Raw genomic sequence first — 14,605 nt, forward strand, 5'->3', positions numbered from 1 at the left:
TATTTTGCCCTGATGGTTTTCCCCTGGCCAGTGGGTCAACCACCAGAGACAGCTGCGTGTGAGCGAGCTACCAGCCACCCCACGTGGGAATTCTTCCCCCTTGCGTTTCTACGGAGTTGGTTCTTTGCTGGAGGCTATTTTGTTCCGTCGATTGGATTCTTGGCTTTGCATATATTAGAAAATTTCCTTTGACTCTTCTTCCTTCTTTCCGGTCGGTTGGTCAATCGGGGCTCAATTTTCCCGAATTCTACAAGAAAAGGGGCTCAGCCCATCGGATACCAATTCCCAGCCGATTCCCAAATTCCCGGGTCTTTTGTGTTGCCAATTCTCTCCATCGTTTCATATTGTACGGAGCATCTCGAAGGTTAATAATAGCGATCACAGATTCTCCCCGAAAACGGAACTCCGCATTTTGTTCTAGAGGTTTCCGACAACGCTGCTTGTGAGCTGGTTTATATACCCCAATCCCATCCCATCGACATAACAGGATGATCAATAACTCCTTAGTGTGTTCTCTATCGGTGCCAGACGCCTGGCCCATTGCTTGTATGATGTGTAACGGACTGCATTGGCTGAAGGATTTCCCTTGGTCAGCCAGTATCACTAGAGCCATCGTGGCAAAGAATGCACAGGCGTTTATTAATCAATAATTATTGACTCCCACATGTCATGTTCAAACGAGAGCACACAACATGCAGACCCACCCAAGATTAATGCAAAGGCTATTGTGGAAAGTCTCCCCTGTGGCAAAATCGTGCAGCGATGCGGGCGCCACATACATGCCAATAGGATCATAGCTAAAAAATGATGTGCGAGTAGAAAACTCTAGAATAAATAACGTAGAAAGATTTTTGTTTGCAATTCGTAACCGTTTAGAGTGTGCAAGAAGCACTTTACCGCATTCCTTCCTCAATATCAGCCCCTGTCTAAGTATCAAACTACGATATACATCAAATATGAAATAATTATACAAGTGAAAACAAGAAATATGTCTGTTTGAGTACATTACTCCCATGTCCATGTCTGATAGATGTTGGAAGCTCCAGAGATGCGGAAGAACCGATGTACCATAAATCAATAGCCCATAATACGTACTTCGAAACCGCACTGCGGTACGCAATATCCATTTTATGTTAAAACACAACATTTCTACAAATCCAATCATATCATAATTGACTAGTAGTAAAATAGAAACCCATGCACAAAGGTTCCAGAAAATCCATCATTATCATCTGCCATCGATACACCAGTCTGCCCGCAACATATCAAGACGTCATTAAAAAGTTAATAACAGAATCCCGAAAAGATGAAAACCAAAAAAGAAGGCAGAAACTACCAGTTTCCCTAAAAAGCTTTTGGAGAAAAGTCAGAGACACAACAAAGACGAGATCTTCAAATTGGGTCTAATCGCATACTCAAACGCCTTGCCCAAATCCCCAATCTAAGAAGCCTAAGTGGTACCATGGAATCGGAGGACGATCATGAACACGAGGTAGAGGCGAAGGAAAATGTGTTCTATTGGCCGCGTTGATAACCAAATCGAGAAAACATGCTATCAGTCGAATTAAAATTATCCCAAATCATCACCACCTGCGCTCATAGACCGAGCTCTCAGGCGGAGGCCGTCTACCACTCCCACCACCAGCTTTTCTCTCCATAACCGGTGGCATCGCCCTTCGACTTGGCTGGGAGTGGGACGCAGACGTGCTCGTGGAACCCGATCTTCCGTAGTCCAGCCGATCATCGTCATCTCTCGACCCCAGCAACCTCGTCTTGCTAGAAAGATCCAGCCTAGGATCATCGTCACTGTACCTCGCGCTAGCTTCATGGCTGAAGAGTGCCATCATATCCTTCATGGTGAGTTTTCCAGCGGCAGCCTTCCCTTCTATGGTAGCATTCGCGAGTTCACGCTTGTGTTCCTGCAGGTCGACTATGCGCTCTTCGACAGTATTCCTGATGGTTAGTTTGTATACCTTCACGTCAATGGTTTGGTTGAGGCGATGGACGCGATCGATGGCTTGTTCTTCGACAAACTATGAGAATGAAAAGTCAGTTTCAAATAATGGACTGCGAAAGATTTGACTTTAAGAACGGAAACGAATAGTCGGGCATACCGGATTCCAAAATGGCTCCAATATCACAACTCGACTCGCCGCCGTCAAATTCAACCCCAACGACCCGGCACGCAAACTGCAAAGAAGCACCCTAGTCTTGGGAGAAGTTCGTAGCCTATCCAGACTGTTTTCTCGCATATCATTTCGCATTGCGCCATCGTATCGCGCATAGCCAATATTTGCGCCCTTGAGAAATGGTTCAATCTTAGTAAGCATAGATGTAAAGAAGGAAAAGACAATGAATTTGTAGTCGCCCGATTCTTTCTTCAGGATTTTCATGAGATGTCGGATCTTTGTTGAGGCAAGATGATCCGGAGTCTCCGGTTCATCGTCGCTTTCATCGTTGGTCCCATCCTCGTCCTCTCCCTCCCCCTTCTCGTCCGAGTCGAGATTGATAACATCTCTTGACTTTCCATGAATTTCGCTAGTTTCCCCATCTTCGTCTTCGTCGGTGTAAGAGTCATCAGAGCACAACCAGTCTCCGCCCCCTTCAGCATCCTCGTCATCAGTTCCACCGGCTTTCCCCAAATTTTCAACATGTTGTTGATTATCCGGAAGAAGCCATTCGCCATCATCACCATCTTCATCATCACTGCCAACGATACGTCGCTGCTTCTGCAATCTCGCTCGACGGGCAATATGAGAAATTTCCTGGAAGGAATCACTACCTTCTGCATTCACTTGTTTCTTCTCACTTTTCTTCTTCTTCTTTTTCTTATCCCTCTTCTTCCGCGGGCTAACAACTTGAGTCTCTAGATCAGCTTCACATTCCACACATCTGCTAGTCCCGCTCTTCGCTTCTCTTGCGCTCAACTCAGTCTGACAAACATCGCACAATTTCGTAATAACACTCAATCCACCCATGAGGTTGGCGATGTCATCAACGTCTTCTTCTTTGACTGGGTTCTTAGACTGGCTTCCTCCAAAATTTCCCGTCAACACATCTTTATCCTGAGCAAGGTCGCTTTTCACAAGATCAGGATGGTTGCATGCCTGGCGGAGACGGAGAAGAAGAACCAAAGCACTGGCATAATTGATACTGTTGCCCCCAATCATTCGTTCCAAAGTTTTGTCCGTCCGCTGCTCCAGACGTGAATAAAATTCCCGCTCCGATGGAGTGAAATCTGCCTCAACTTTCAATACTTCGCGATTAGTGATTTTGAATCCGTTAGGCGATTCCTTAGTTTCATTGTTGCTGTCTTCGCGGTCTCCACTACCTAATGCTCCATCCAATTTCAAGACATCCTTCGTTCGACGCTTCATGAACGCTTTAAGATAAACCTGTAATCGCCGGATGGCTAAACCTCCTCGTCCGTTGTTGAGTGGTTTTGTAATCTGGTCACGCCATGACGCAAGGTCGTTGTAAGGTTTGATGCGCAGGAAGTTGATCAAACTCTGTAACTCGTCGAGATTATTCTGCGTTGGAGTGCCAGTGAGGCACCATCTATATTCAGATTTCAGTGAACAGGCAGCCTGGGTTGCTTTGGCATTGCGGTTTTTGATAGTGTGAGCTTCATCAAGGACGACTCTGTACCAGTAAATAGCAAAACATCCAGTAGGCTTCTCTTCGGAGGTTGCATGCTCAGAACTGAGTGTCCCATATGTGGTGATTACAACATCAAACTGAGATAGACTGTTGGCGTATTTCGTCCGGTGTGTTCCATGATAGATACAGGTACGTAGTCGGTGGGTGGCCTCGACTTTGCTTTCAATCTCAGATTCCCATTGTTTAATCAGCGCAAGTGGTGCAACTACCAGTGTTCCTTTCCCAACTTCTGGAGAGATCTTCTTTTGGCTTTTCTCTTTATCCTCGTCAGTCGTCTCCTTTCCTTTTGGGTGGCGCGGATTCGTAAGTAGCAGCGCGATCGTCTGGACGGTTTTGCCAAGACCCATATCATCCGCGAGAATACCACCTTTCGGAATCACGCCTCGGGTTTTTTTCACGCTGCATTCTTTATCTCTCATCCATTCAACCCCTTCCCTTTGATGAGGAAGAAGTTTGACCTTCAGCCCTTCAACAGTGCCATCGTCTTCTTCCTCTTCCTCTTCCTCTTCCTCTCCCATTTCCTTATCGCCCGGTGCTTCACTAACATCCACTTTCTGAAGCTTGATGGCCAACTGATTGACACCACTCTCTATTTTCTTTCGTCGTTGTCTCGCGCGGGGCTTGTCACTTTCATCCTCGAAAGCACCCTCTAGCAGAGCTTTGATATTTTCATTTGCCTTAGCTGCATCGACATAGCTATACACGTCCATAGCACCAAATGCTTCCTCGTGATGCTGTGCATTTGTGGCTGAGCCCGTAAGATCAATGAAATTCTGCAAATTGCTTAAATTCTTTGGCATTTTCGGTTTGGCTTGAGAAGAGAACATGGGAATTGCGGCCGGTTGTGTTGTCTGTATGGCATTCGATGGTCTGACTATCTCGACAACACTGTCATCGCCAAGGAACCCCGGTCGAAGACCGCTGTAGTCTGATGGCTTCATGAGCCTGAAGGGATCGTAGCGTTGATATCCATTGCCTAAGGAGGAAGTATTTCCTGTCGAAATTCCCGCCTGGGCATAGCTAGATCGAGAATCCTTCCCCTGTTGTTGAGTTTGGGTTCGTTGTGGTGGTAGATGATGCTCTGGGCGCGGTCTATTGGGTTTCGGGATATTGAATGGGTTTGCCGTTCTCTGCTTTGCTGGGCCTAGAAGAGATGCTTGCCCAAACACTGGCTCCGATAATTGGCTCTTCTGAGGTTTATTATTGTTTTGGGAGGGAAGAGCAGAATTCCTCGGGGGCTCCCGCTCTTTGACCATTGTGCCGGATGGCTCGATGGCTTAGAGCTACAATCTTTGAGCAGTTGGAGACAATATCTGCACTAGTCCTGCCAATTCAGTGCAGATTATAAATCAATAATGTTCAACTTTTCGCTCTTCACCTTCTTTCGCTTGGAAACCAATGTGCACGTAAATCGTTTGCGATGGAGAGAAGAGGCTGTGGCCTTTGAGCTTTATAGTTACCCTCCTGGCGGGGACGTATCAGCGCAAATGACGTATTTCGCGGATGGTTCTTTACGTTGAAATTTATTGAAAGCTGTCAAATTTATCTCTTTAGAAATAATAAAGAAGAAACATCAGCCTGTAACCTTGGCAATCCTTCTCACAAACTGCCCGAATCTTCTACAGACCTTCAAGCTGACAAAAAAAAAAGGTACAATGCAACGGAGGAAAGTCAACTTACCATTTGATGTCAGGTGTCAGAGCTTAACTGAAGTTGCACCTTATTCCAAGGAGAGAACTTGATAAAAATTAAAAGCCCACAAGTATTGAGAGGAGAAATAGAGACAGTAGTAGCCAGGCGAAAGGAGCATGCGATGCGGACGTAAGTCGTTGTACATGCAATGGTGACAGCATCTGGCTGGTCCGGTCCCAAAGTTCTTTGATAATGTTTGTGTCGTCTCCGAGTCGTCGCTGGTGTTTCTTCGATGCCATGGCAACCAGAGTGCTGAGTCAGAACGCCAAGCCCGGGCCGTTGCAAAATTGGAGCTTTTGTTCTCCGGACCAATTTTGTGTCAAAGCCTGGAACCTTTTCGAAGAGCGGGATGGGTATACGATTGACGTCACTCGATCGGCTGCTTGCAGTCCCTTCTACTGTTTCAATGAGCGGTGGTGTTGAATGAACGTGCTAAGGATGTGCGTAAAGCTCAAAATAAAACACATATAATGATCTCTAAATTGATAGAATTCTATTTGAATCCCATGGTCCATCAACAGGGGATGCTTTAGCCAAACAAACGAAAAACACTAAAATAATAAATAAAAAAGGTATTGGGGGGGAAGAAAAGAAGAAGCAGGAGGGGAAGGAAAACTGAATTTATCTTCGTATCATCGTTAAGGTATAGTTATATATTCAATCATGTAAAGCATGAAAACGTCACAAAGCCAACTATTCTAGGGAATCAGTAAATTTTTAGAAAGTGGTACATAGCACAGTGCACAGTATTGTTCCAACTCCATGCGCTAAACCTCCCCAATCGCATCCCTCAAAAGCTCTGGGACAATCACGCTGGCATCGCCTTGGAAAAACCAATCTCCAGGCAACATTCCCCCGGGCGGTTCGTCGTTGGTATCCATATTGATAACTGCCACACGCGCCCCCTTCTCGCGTGCCATCTCCACATACCCTGCAGCGGGGAAAACCTGCGCACTCGTCCCAATGACAAGAATAAGGTCAATCTTATCAGCATGATCTATCCAATCATCAACAGCGTTAATCGTCTGCTGTGGCAGTGATTCACCAAACCATACAACGCCCGGTCGCAGCAGCTGGTTTTTGCACTTCGGGCACTTCGGGAGGTCTGCGCCACTAATGCTAGGGATAGGTACGTTTGCGTCAGAGATGTTGAGCTCTGCCCCCTCTGCCTTCGATGCTGAGGAAAGGGGCCGTTGATTCTGTTGTTGTTGTTGCTGCTGCTGCTGCTGCCACCGCCGCTGAGGGGTTAGATCTCCTTTCCATTCCATGGCGCTGAACAGATTCTTTGTGGCCTCCTCGCCGGTCTTGTTTGTTGCGGAGGGGACAGGTTGTGGTGCAGCCTTAGGGATTGCTAGCGCTGGCACAATGGGGTCATTGTAGTCCTCTGCGACATACTTGCAGAGTAATGAGCTGCATTTTACTTGGAAGAGTGAGCCATGAAGAAGATGGAGTTGAGATGCCGGATGGTTGGCGCGGGGAGAGAGGCCTGTAGTGTGAGCGAAGGTTTGGTTAGTATTCATTTTATGTGCTTCACGTAGACGCCTAGGTAGGTAGCCTGTCACGCATGAGCGTGATGGATATATTTTTCAATGCTACCGATTTCCATTGTATCGTACCGTCCACATTCTGACTCAAGGTAATGAAGTTCGGATTCCTCTTTGCCAACGCCGCAAGAGCGAAATGCGCCTTATTGGGTTGTGCTTTCAGCGCCATATGGCGCCTGTAGCTGTAGAATTGCCAAACGAGGGCCGGTTTCGACTGAAATGCCTCCGGGGTTGCTAGCGATGTCACATAATGGGACCGCCAGAGGCCGCCAGCTCCTCGAAAAGTGGGCAACCCTGACGCTGCAGAGAGGCCAGCTCCGAGAAGAGCCATGACATTTTTTGAGCCTCGAAGGTACTCTGAGAAGGCTATTCGGTCCGTCTCGGACACAGCAGTGGATCGAAGAGGGGAAGCCATGATGTTAAAAACTATTTATTTGCTTTGGCTCAAGGCAGGATGTACAGGCTTAGGTTCTCTTGATAAATAAAACCCGAACTACCCATGTTAATTAAAAGAATTCCGTGTTTCGTTTCTGAGAGACCTATGGTCGGTCGCATAAATAACACCACAACAGAGGTCTCAGTTAAACACGCTGGAGCTGTAAATAAATAGAAAGCGGAGCTGAGGTACACTAAGAAGTGCATATGAAAGGGCCCATCGTTGGTAACTAGGTTAACTCAATCCAGTGCTATTTGATCAGCCATGCCCTATGGGGCACGGCAGCCTACACTCGGTGAATGAAATCCCAGGGCCAGCTGCCTAACAAGCCCCCAGCTAAGTATTAGTATGCGGATGGATGCAACAAGATTTTGATGCAGTGTACTACCTTCACTATTCTCCTCAAATGGACGTAGTTTGGCATCCCAGACTGGTCGCTCGGTATATAGCCAAAAATGGGTCATGTGTCTATTAAACATGACTGTTGAATTATATTTATGAATGGTTAATAAACTACAATTGGTATTTTGGTATCCCGAAAGAAACGCATCTTATGGGACTACTCCTCTTCCCTTGGCAAACCAACTTTCGCAGCGCTGCGAGCATACACCTTATTTCTCTCATTTACCCTTTCAACATATTCCCCAATATGCGCTGGCACCTCCTTCACCTCATTCCGCGGCGCTGGTATCGGCTCGCCCATCACCTGCCAAACAGGCACCACTCCCGTCCATACCTTGGCCGTAAGCTCCTTATCCTCTTGGTCATGTTTCTCATCCGACACCCCTCCATCCCTAATCTTCGCACTGCCATCCACAATCCTCACCCGTAATATCGTCGTCGACGTCATCTCCGTCTTGTTAGGCGGCACCCGTGTATTATCATACCGATCCGCGACGACACTATTAGTTATTAACTTCATGGCATACTGCTTTTCTGCCTCATCGGTCACGACTTGCGCATAGCCATGCAGCACGGCAGACCGATAGTTGTAACTGTGTGAGTTTGGGGTGAGAGAAAGGACGAGACCGTCGACGTGTGCGGCGGAGATGCAAAGTGGGAGTCCCTTGTTCTCCCGATCACTCTGTCCGTCAGCCGCACGAGCAAGGTTCATCATCCGTGAGCTGACGTAGCCGTGCAGATAGCAATCTAAGGGCTCATTTATGTCTGCGGACGGATAGTCGAATGAGCCCATCTGGCCGATCATGGGGAGCGTGGCGGGGAATGGGTCATCCGGCCCCGGGGTAAAGGAGACATGGAGGATTGGGGAGTTATTGATTATAGTGTGGATTGTGCCCAGATCGTATGTTCCTTGTGGCAAGTGTTAGTTGATGGATGTCTATCTATATGCAGGGTGGTAAATTCGGGTGTTGAAACAAGTATGACTTACCACGGTGTTTATATCGGTTCATAGTGTTGCTGGAACGCTTTGGGTATGCTAACGATTTCCCCATTATCTCGGTTGATCGAATCTGGGAATATGGGATGTGATGATGTGGTATATAGTATATATGCAAGATATGTAGAAGATGACAGTCGTTCAGCAAAGGGAAGAGGTATCAGATCCTCTGCGCTTAGCACAGTACAGATGAGTCCCGAAAGATATAAACTGGAAGTCTTAGAGAATCGTAGACTTCAGAAAGAGGAAAGGAATTGATTTTTAAATGCTCATATTCCTCACCCGCCTCTAATATGACAACATGCTCAAGCATGACTCGCAGTGTCGGAGGGTGACTCTGATTCTTATGGGTGGAGGTTCACCAGCACAACTTTTTGTTGACAACCGCCACCATGATGACAATTATCGCTAGCTTTCTAATACCCGCGAACATGTCAAAATCACGACTCGCCGCCAATCAATCGAATGTCATTTCAAGCCCCCAACATTGAAATGACTCTAGGCAAGGAACTTCGGAGGGTTGAGTCCCTCGGCTTTCGGCCTGCGCAGCCTATCGGATCAGGCTCAGGATTGCAGAACCATGTTCGGCAGATTTGTGTTAGTAATTTCTAAGCTTGGACATCGCCCGTATGGAGGATTAATGTCATAAGTAGTTATTGCGCACAGTGTGATAGTATTAACAGCTCTGTCTATATTGACGGTTGATGCAGTTTCTCCGTACTAACATTCCAGAATTTTGACATTTATCTACACGCCGGGCGTTTGAGATACCAAAATGCGAAAAGACTCGTCTCGTACTCCGCAAATAACCGCCCATATTCCTAATATCATATCCTCATTTTGTCCACAGTTATCGGACTCGAAGGGGGTGTTCTCTTGCAATGCCACTTTATGTACTTTCTTTGGTATCTTTGAGCTTAAAGATGATACATGAACTTACAAATGCAACACAGACCCCTAGAAAGCCGTGTGAACAAACAGGTTAATTTCTGAAATGGGATCAACACTTGTTGCAATGCACCCATTTCCCAATTTCAGCCTTCAGAAATTTTCAGCGACCTGTAGCAAATCCAAGATCTTATATCGTAGCCAGTGCTCTGCCTCTGTAACTATCCAGCAACTCATCACGATCATATCCTCGTGAGATTTCCCACGTGCGATCCATAACTAGGGATCAAGGTCCCTTAGGTCTTAGGAACTGCGACGGGGGTCACTGGTGAGCGCATCAATTTTGCAAGTAAATGCAGCCAAGGAAAAGACATTGAACTCAGTGTTGGTGCCCGCTGGTCGTCCATACGCCCTGTCATTAACACGGAGTGTCCCGATGAACAATTTCTTCTTGTTTGGTGGCTGACCTGTTTTTATCGAGCCGTGATAGTGTGCTGAACGACGTTTTTCAAACATGTCAATGACTGCTCGGTCGGGTGAGCTTTGTAAAAGCAGAAGCACTGATGTTACATTCACAGACTCCGCGCCGATACAGTCCCCTTCTAATTTGGTCGCTGACACATACCTGCATGCAATGCGACCAGCCTTTAACACCTTTCATGAACCCCGTGGCAATCTCCATGTACCCGATCATCTATACTTTACCTCCTCCGCTTCAAATTCGACTTTCCTAGACAGCCCCAACCGATGCATATGTACTAGGATCACCTTTCCAATAACTAGTTGTTCGTCCAACAGTGGCTCACCGGGAGGTATTGACCTTCTACAAAAGAACTTGCGCACTTCCTCCTTGCGGGCATACTTCTTGGCCTTCTTGACTCGCTCCTCGTGATGCCTTGCCATATTTACCAAATCTCAACCGTGGAGAAGTCGTTTCTTGGAGTGCAGGTTCCAGTGTTATCTTCATTATTCCAATGACCAAAGTCGTTATTCGAAGCTCTGAACTCCGAAGGTCATGTGACATATAACAAACTTAAATTCAGTAACTAACTAGTCGATATGATTGGCTGAATTGTTAATTTAAGCTTAAATCCTGGGTCATTCTACGGGGTTTTCATTGGCCCGGAAAATTATCAACAGTGGTTGGGAGACTTTTGACATTACTTGTTGGTGTTCTGTCATCTTGAAAACCACACCGAACTAGGCTGAACGCAAGGAGAAGTGCTGTTATCAACACAACAGTTACTTTCAAAGCACTTGAGTATAGTATGTGAGGTGGGTTAGACATCCATATATATATGGAAGGAAGTGCCTGAGTTATTTTCTAGTCTCTGCTTATTGCCCAGAGGTAACTAGTTAATAGCTGGGATTGGTAACTATTTTTGCTAAGTTGATGAACTCGCTGAATCAAAGGGTCAGGATATCTTCTCCTTTTCCATCGGTTTTATAAAATCCTTGTTAAGCAACAGCAGTTTGTTTTTCTCTGAAACTCAGGCCTTGAGAATGGGCTTTCCCGTGGATTTTTAAGTATATACCAAGCCGCCATCGGAATCACAGTCAAGCATATTATGAGATGAAACTAACCTCTAGCATCCTTCAACTCGTAGAGGGGGAACTTTCTCTGTTCCCAGTTTTCTGAAATATGACTTCATTAATCTACCACTTTATGGGCTCCGATTTGGCTGTTAGTTATATCTAATTATTGGCGGTTTTCTGGTTCTCAGTTCACGTTGCCCATCTGTAACGGCGTCTGCACTTCAAGATATGAGTATGCAGAGGGTCAATAACTTATCCTAAATGTTTCGTAATACAGAATATCGAGCGGAACGGGTGAGTGTTGAGTACATATTTGAATTCAGCTATGTTGAAAAATATATGAGAGGAGTCGTATAGAATTGGAACCTTTGAGGAGATATAAAATGAGAGATTGAATTATACTTTTCAAATCAGATGCAATAATGAGTTGATGAAGATGGTTCTGTGGCTGGGATCTTTTGTTGCAGTTTGGATCGAAAATTTTTACACAGTAATAATGATAAAACACGATGTTACCTAAATACTGTTCAGGATGCTGGAGCGTGGTATTAATGATCTGTAATTTTTGGTTCTCACCACGTGTTTTGGCTCTTTTGTTGCACATCTGACAATACAGTTACACCCCAGTGCGTACGAAATTCGTCTTTTTGTTACCAGCTGAATCGCTGAGCATACGATCGATGATGTCGATGTTCTGGCAGTACAACAACCAAATATGCCACATGTATCTCCCCCCCCATGTCAATGGGCCCGGTATGCGGCCAATATTCCGGTCAGGTGTAGCAGCAGGAAGGGCCTTCTGAAGAATGCATGCAATAGACATGTATCGCAACGTTTCTATGCTTCAGTGTCCGCTGCGGGGCTCCGCTTTGGACAACCGCTTCACGAAACGCATCCCCATCTCCTCAAAGCTGGGGAATGTATGTGAACGATCTCCTCCAGCACAATATATAAAATTAGATACTAACTTCCATTTCACTTCGCTTAGTAACACCTGGCATCACCGCTCGCGAATATGCACATCGTCGGTCCAAGTTAGCATCCAAATTACCCAAGAATGCGATTGCCGTCGTCGCTGCTTCAGACATAAAGTACAGGTCGGGAAGTGTCTTTTACGAACACCACCAGGATCCGGACTTTTTCTATCTAACTGGTGTGGAATATTTCCTTTCCTTTTTTTTTATTTTTATTTTTATTTTTTATATGCTCTGGTATGGTGTTGCTTACCAGGTGGATCAGGTTTTAATGAACCCGGTGCATTAGCGATTATTGGTGAGCTCGAAACTGCTCAGATAAGGTGGGGTCGGAATTCTAATTTACAATAGGCAATGATGGGTCGGAAGGTGATCATGTATTTCACCTCTACGTTCGAGACAAAGATCCAAGAGCAGAACTATGGGAGGGCGCTCGGTCAGGAGTCCAGGCTGCGACGGACGTCTTCAATGCAGATATAGTAAAAGCCAACTACCCACGCAATTGATTAACATCCCCACTAACTCTATAGCTATAGAGCGGTAACATGGAAAACATTAGGAGCAATCCTCCATCAATCCTTTCGGATGCGTCAGCCATTTTTACGGACCTCAGAATTTCCGACCCGCGATCATCATTAACCCATATATTCTCCTCCCTCAAAATTGAAAAAGGAGTATTGGAGAAGATGGCCAACTCGCAAAAATTAAAGCAATTACGCCCGGTTCTCAACGAACTGCGCGTGTTTAAAAGCGAAGCAGAGGTACAAAATATGCGGAAGGCTGGAAAAGTTTCAGGACGGGCATTTACAGACGCCATGAGAAGGGGCTTCACGAGGGAGAAGGATGTCCATGCATTCCTGGATTACCAGTTCAAGGTTAATGGCTGTGATGGTCCAGCCTTCGTACCTGTTGTCGCTGGAGGTCAGGTAAGACATATTTCAATGAGATTCTTGTGATATGCTGCTAGCTAATGTTCTCTCCCGAAGAACGCTCTAAGCATTCACTATGTCAGAAATGATGATATTCTTAGGTATTACAGGAACCTGGTCAATCATGCGATTTGAAACTTACATTTTACTTGCTTAGAAATGAAGATATGGTCCTTGTTGATGGAGGTGGTGTATGGACTCCCTTATTCCCTTGTTGCGTTCCGGTGTGGATTACTGACCGCTTTCTAGGAGTACGGCGGCTATATATCTGACATTACGCGCACATGGCCTGTTAGCGGCAAGTTTTCTGGCCCCCAAAAGGATTTATACAATGCGATTTTGAGCGTACAGCGGGCCTGCGTATCATTATGCCGCGAGTCCGCTGGTCTGTCTCTTGACATGCTGCACGACATTGCAGAAGAGGGATTGCGGGAGCAACTGAAGGCACTTGGCTTTGACGTATCTGGGACCGTGAGTTTCCCATATCACTTTCACAATCATCACTTCATTTAGTCATTACTAAGTGTTACTGCTCTTATAGGCCATGACAACCCTGTTCCCTCACCATCTGGGACATTATATTGGCCTAGATGTCCATGACTGCGTGGGATATCCAAGAACTCACGAACTCGAAACTGGGCAGTGCATTACTATCGAGCCGTAAGCTTTCTTTCAATCATGACCCTGTATAAATTAGTGTGAATTCTGAATTTCCACCGAGCAGTGGTATTTACGTCCCTGATGATGAACGATGGCCAAAGCAATTCCGGGGTATCGGAATACGCATTGAGGATAGTATCTGCGTAGGGGAAGATAACCCATATATTCTGACGACGGAAGCTGTGAAAGAGGTAAGAAGATACGCTTGAAACTTCCACAGTGCTGCTCTTTCTAACATGACTACAAGATCGATGACATTGAAGCTCTACGGGAGAGCTAGTTTCATCTTTTCCGCACATACATATACTCTACTATTATTATTATATACTATTCAATAGAAGAATATTAAGAATTGCTTGTTTCATTGTTTCGTATTCTAGTAGTTTCTCGTTTCTCCAAGTGGCAAATGACCTGGGCCTTAATGACACTGTTGGCAGCAGCCATTTCTGTAGATGTATACAAATAATCAACAGCGGATCCATGCCAAAACTTGAACCCGAGCGGTCATGTTTAATCCGCTGGATCTATGTACATGTCATCTACTCCATGAATTCCGCCTGCAGAAGCGCAACACCTGAGATTTTGTCCGTCAATGGAGGCTAGTAGGGTTAGGGTTGTGGCTGTTTCATGGCCCCCTTCAGAAGGCGCGCTCTCATTGGCCGCCGGACGTCGCGGGTTTTCAACCAGCAAAACAAGGCCGACTCCTCCAAACAACAGTTTCAACCACCAGGGACAAGAACTGGGCCGACGAGAACACACGCCCACGCTTCTGCAGCTCCCTCTGAGAGCTCTCTGCTATCAATTATCTCTATTCTGCTGCTGGTGTTTTCCGTATATTTCTTTCCTTTCCCCTTTACTACTTCTTTGCTCTTGACGTGAACAGCGTG

The 14,605-nt window shown here is 45.9% G+C and overlaps 6 protein-coding genes across 6 annotated transcripts; 1 reads left to right on the forward strand and 5 right to left on the reverse strand.

Annotated features, from left to right (window-relative positions):
* Positions 1 to 247: 247 nt before the first annotated feature.
* On the reverse strand, positions 248 to 613 carry PADG_11625 (uncharacterized protein; the record flags this gene model as incomplete). Its single annotated transcript, XM_010761559.1, has 1 exon — positions 248 to 613. One exon carries the CDS (start codon positions 611 to 613, stop codon positions 248 to 250), a length of 366 nt encoding a protein of 121 aa, XP_010759861.1.
* A 970-nt stretch (positions 614 to 1,583) lies between these two features.
* On the reverse strand, positions 1,584 to 4,916 carry PADG_03591 (uncharacterized protein; the record flags this gene model as incomplete). The annotated part of the gene is made up of 2 exons (XM_010761213.1): positions 1,584 to 2,033; positions 2,115 to 4,916. The coding sequence occupies 2 exons, from the start codon at positions 4,914 to 4,916 to the stop codon at positions 1,584 to 1,586; spliced, it is 3,252 nt and encodes a 1,083-aa protein (XP_010759515.1).
* Positions 4,917 to 6,119: 1,203 nt separating this feature from the next.
* On the reverse strand, positions 6,120 to 7,311 carry PADG_03592 (uncharacterized protein; the record flags this gene model as incomplete). Its single annotated transcript, XM_010761214.1, has 2 exons — positions 6,120 to 6,838; positions 6,969 to 7,311. The coding sequence occupies 2 exons, from the start codon at positions 7,309 to 7,311 to the stop codon at positions 6,120 to 6,122; spliced, it is 1,062 nt and encodes a 353-aa protein (XP_010759516.1).
* A 580-nt stretch (positions 7,312 to 7,891) lies between these two features.
* Positions 7,892 to 8,786, reverse strand: PADG_03593 (uncharacterized protein; the record flags this gene model as incomplete). The annotated part of the gene is made up of 2 exons (XM_010761215.1): positions 7,892 to 8,643; positions 8,723 to 8,786. 2 exons carry the CDS (start codon positions 8,784 to 8,786, stop codon positions 7,892 to 7,894), a joined length of 816 nt encoding a protein of 271 aa, XP_010759517.1.
* A 1,136-nt stretch (positions 8,787 to 9,922) lies between these two features.
* On the reverse strand, positions 9,923 to 10,522 carry PADG_03594 (uncharacterized protein; the record flags this gene model as incomplete). The annotated part of the gene is made up of 2 exons (XM_010761216.1): positions 9,923 to 10,244; positions 10,320 to 10,522. The coding sequence occupies 2 exons, from the start codon at positions 10,520 to 10,522 to the stop codon at positions 9,923 to 9,925; spliced, it is 525 nt and encodes a 174-aa protein (XP_010759518.1).
* A 1,348-nt stretch (positions 10,523 to 11,870) lies between these two features.
* On the forward strand, positions 11,871 to 13,998 carry PADG_03595 (aminopeptidase; the record flags this gene model as incomplete). Its single annotated transcript, XM_010760805.1, has 11 exons — positions 11,871 to 12,075; positions 12,144 to 12,308; positions 12,395 to 12,427; positions 12,481 to 12,608; positions 12,666 to 13,055; positions 13,116 to 13,159; positions 13,216 to 13,249; positions 13,308 to 13,529; positions 13,600 to 13,718; positions 13,783 to 13,909; positions 13,966 to 13,998. 11 exons carry the CDS (start codon positions 11,871 to 11,873, stop codon positions 13,996 to 13,998), a joined length of 1,500 nt encoding a protein of 499 aa, XP_010759107.1.
* Between the last annotated feature and the right edge of the window lie 607 nt (positions 13,999 to 14,605).

This window comes from Paracoccidioides brasiliensis, assembly GCF_000150735.1.
Source record: "Paracoccidioides brasiliensis Pb18 unplaced genomic scaffold supercont2.4, whole genome shotgun sequence".
Classification (NCBI taxonomy): Eukaryota; Fungi; Ascomycota; class Eurotiomycetes; order Onygenales; family Ajellomycetaceae; genus Paracoccidioides; species Paracoccidioides brasiliensis.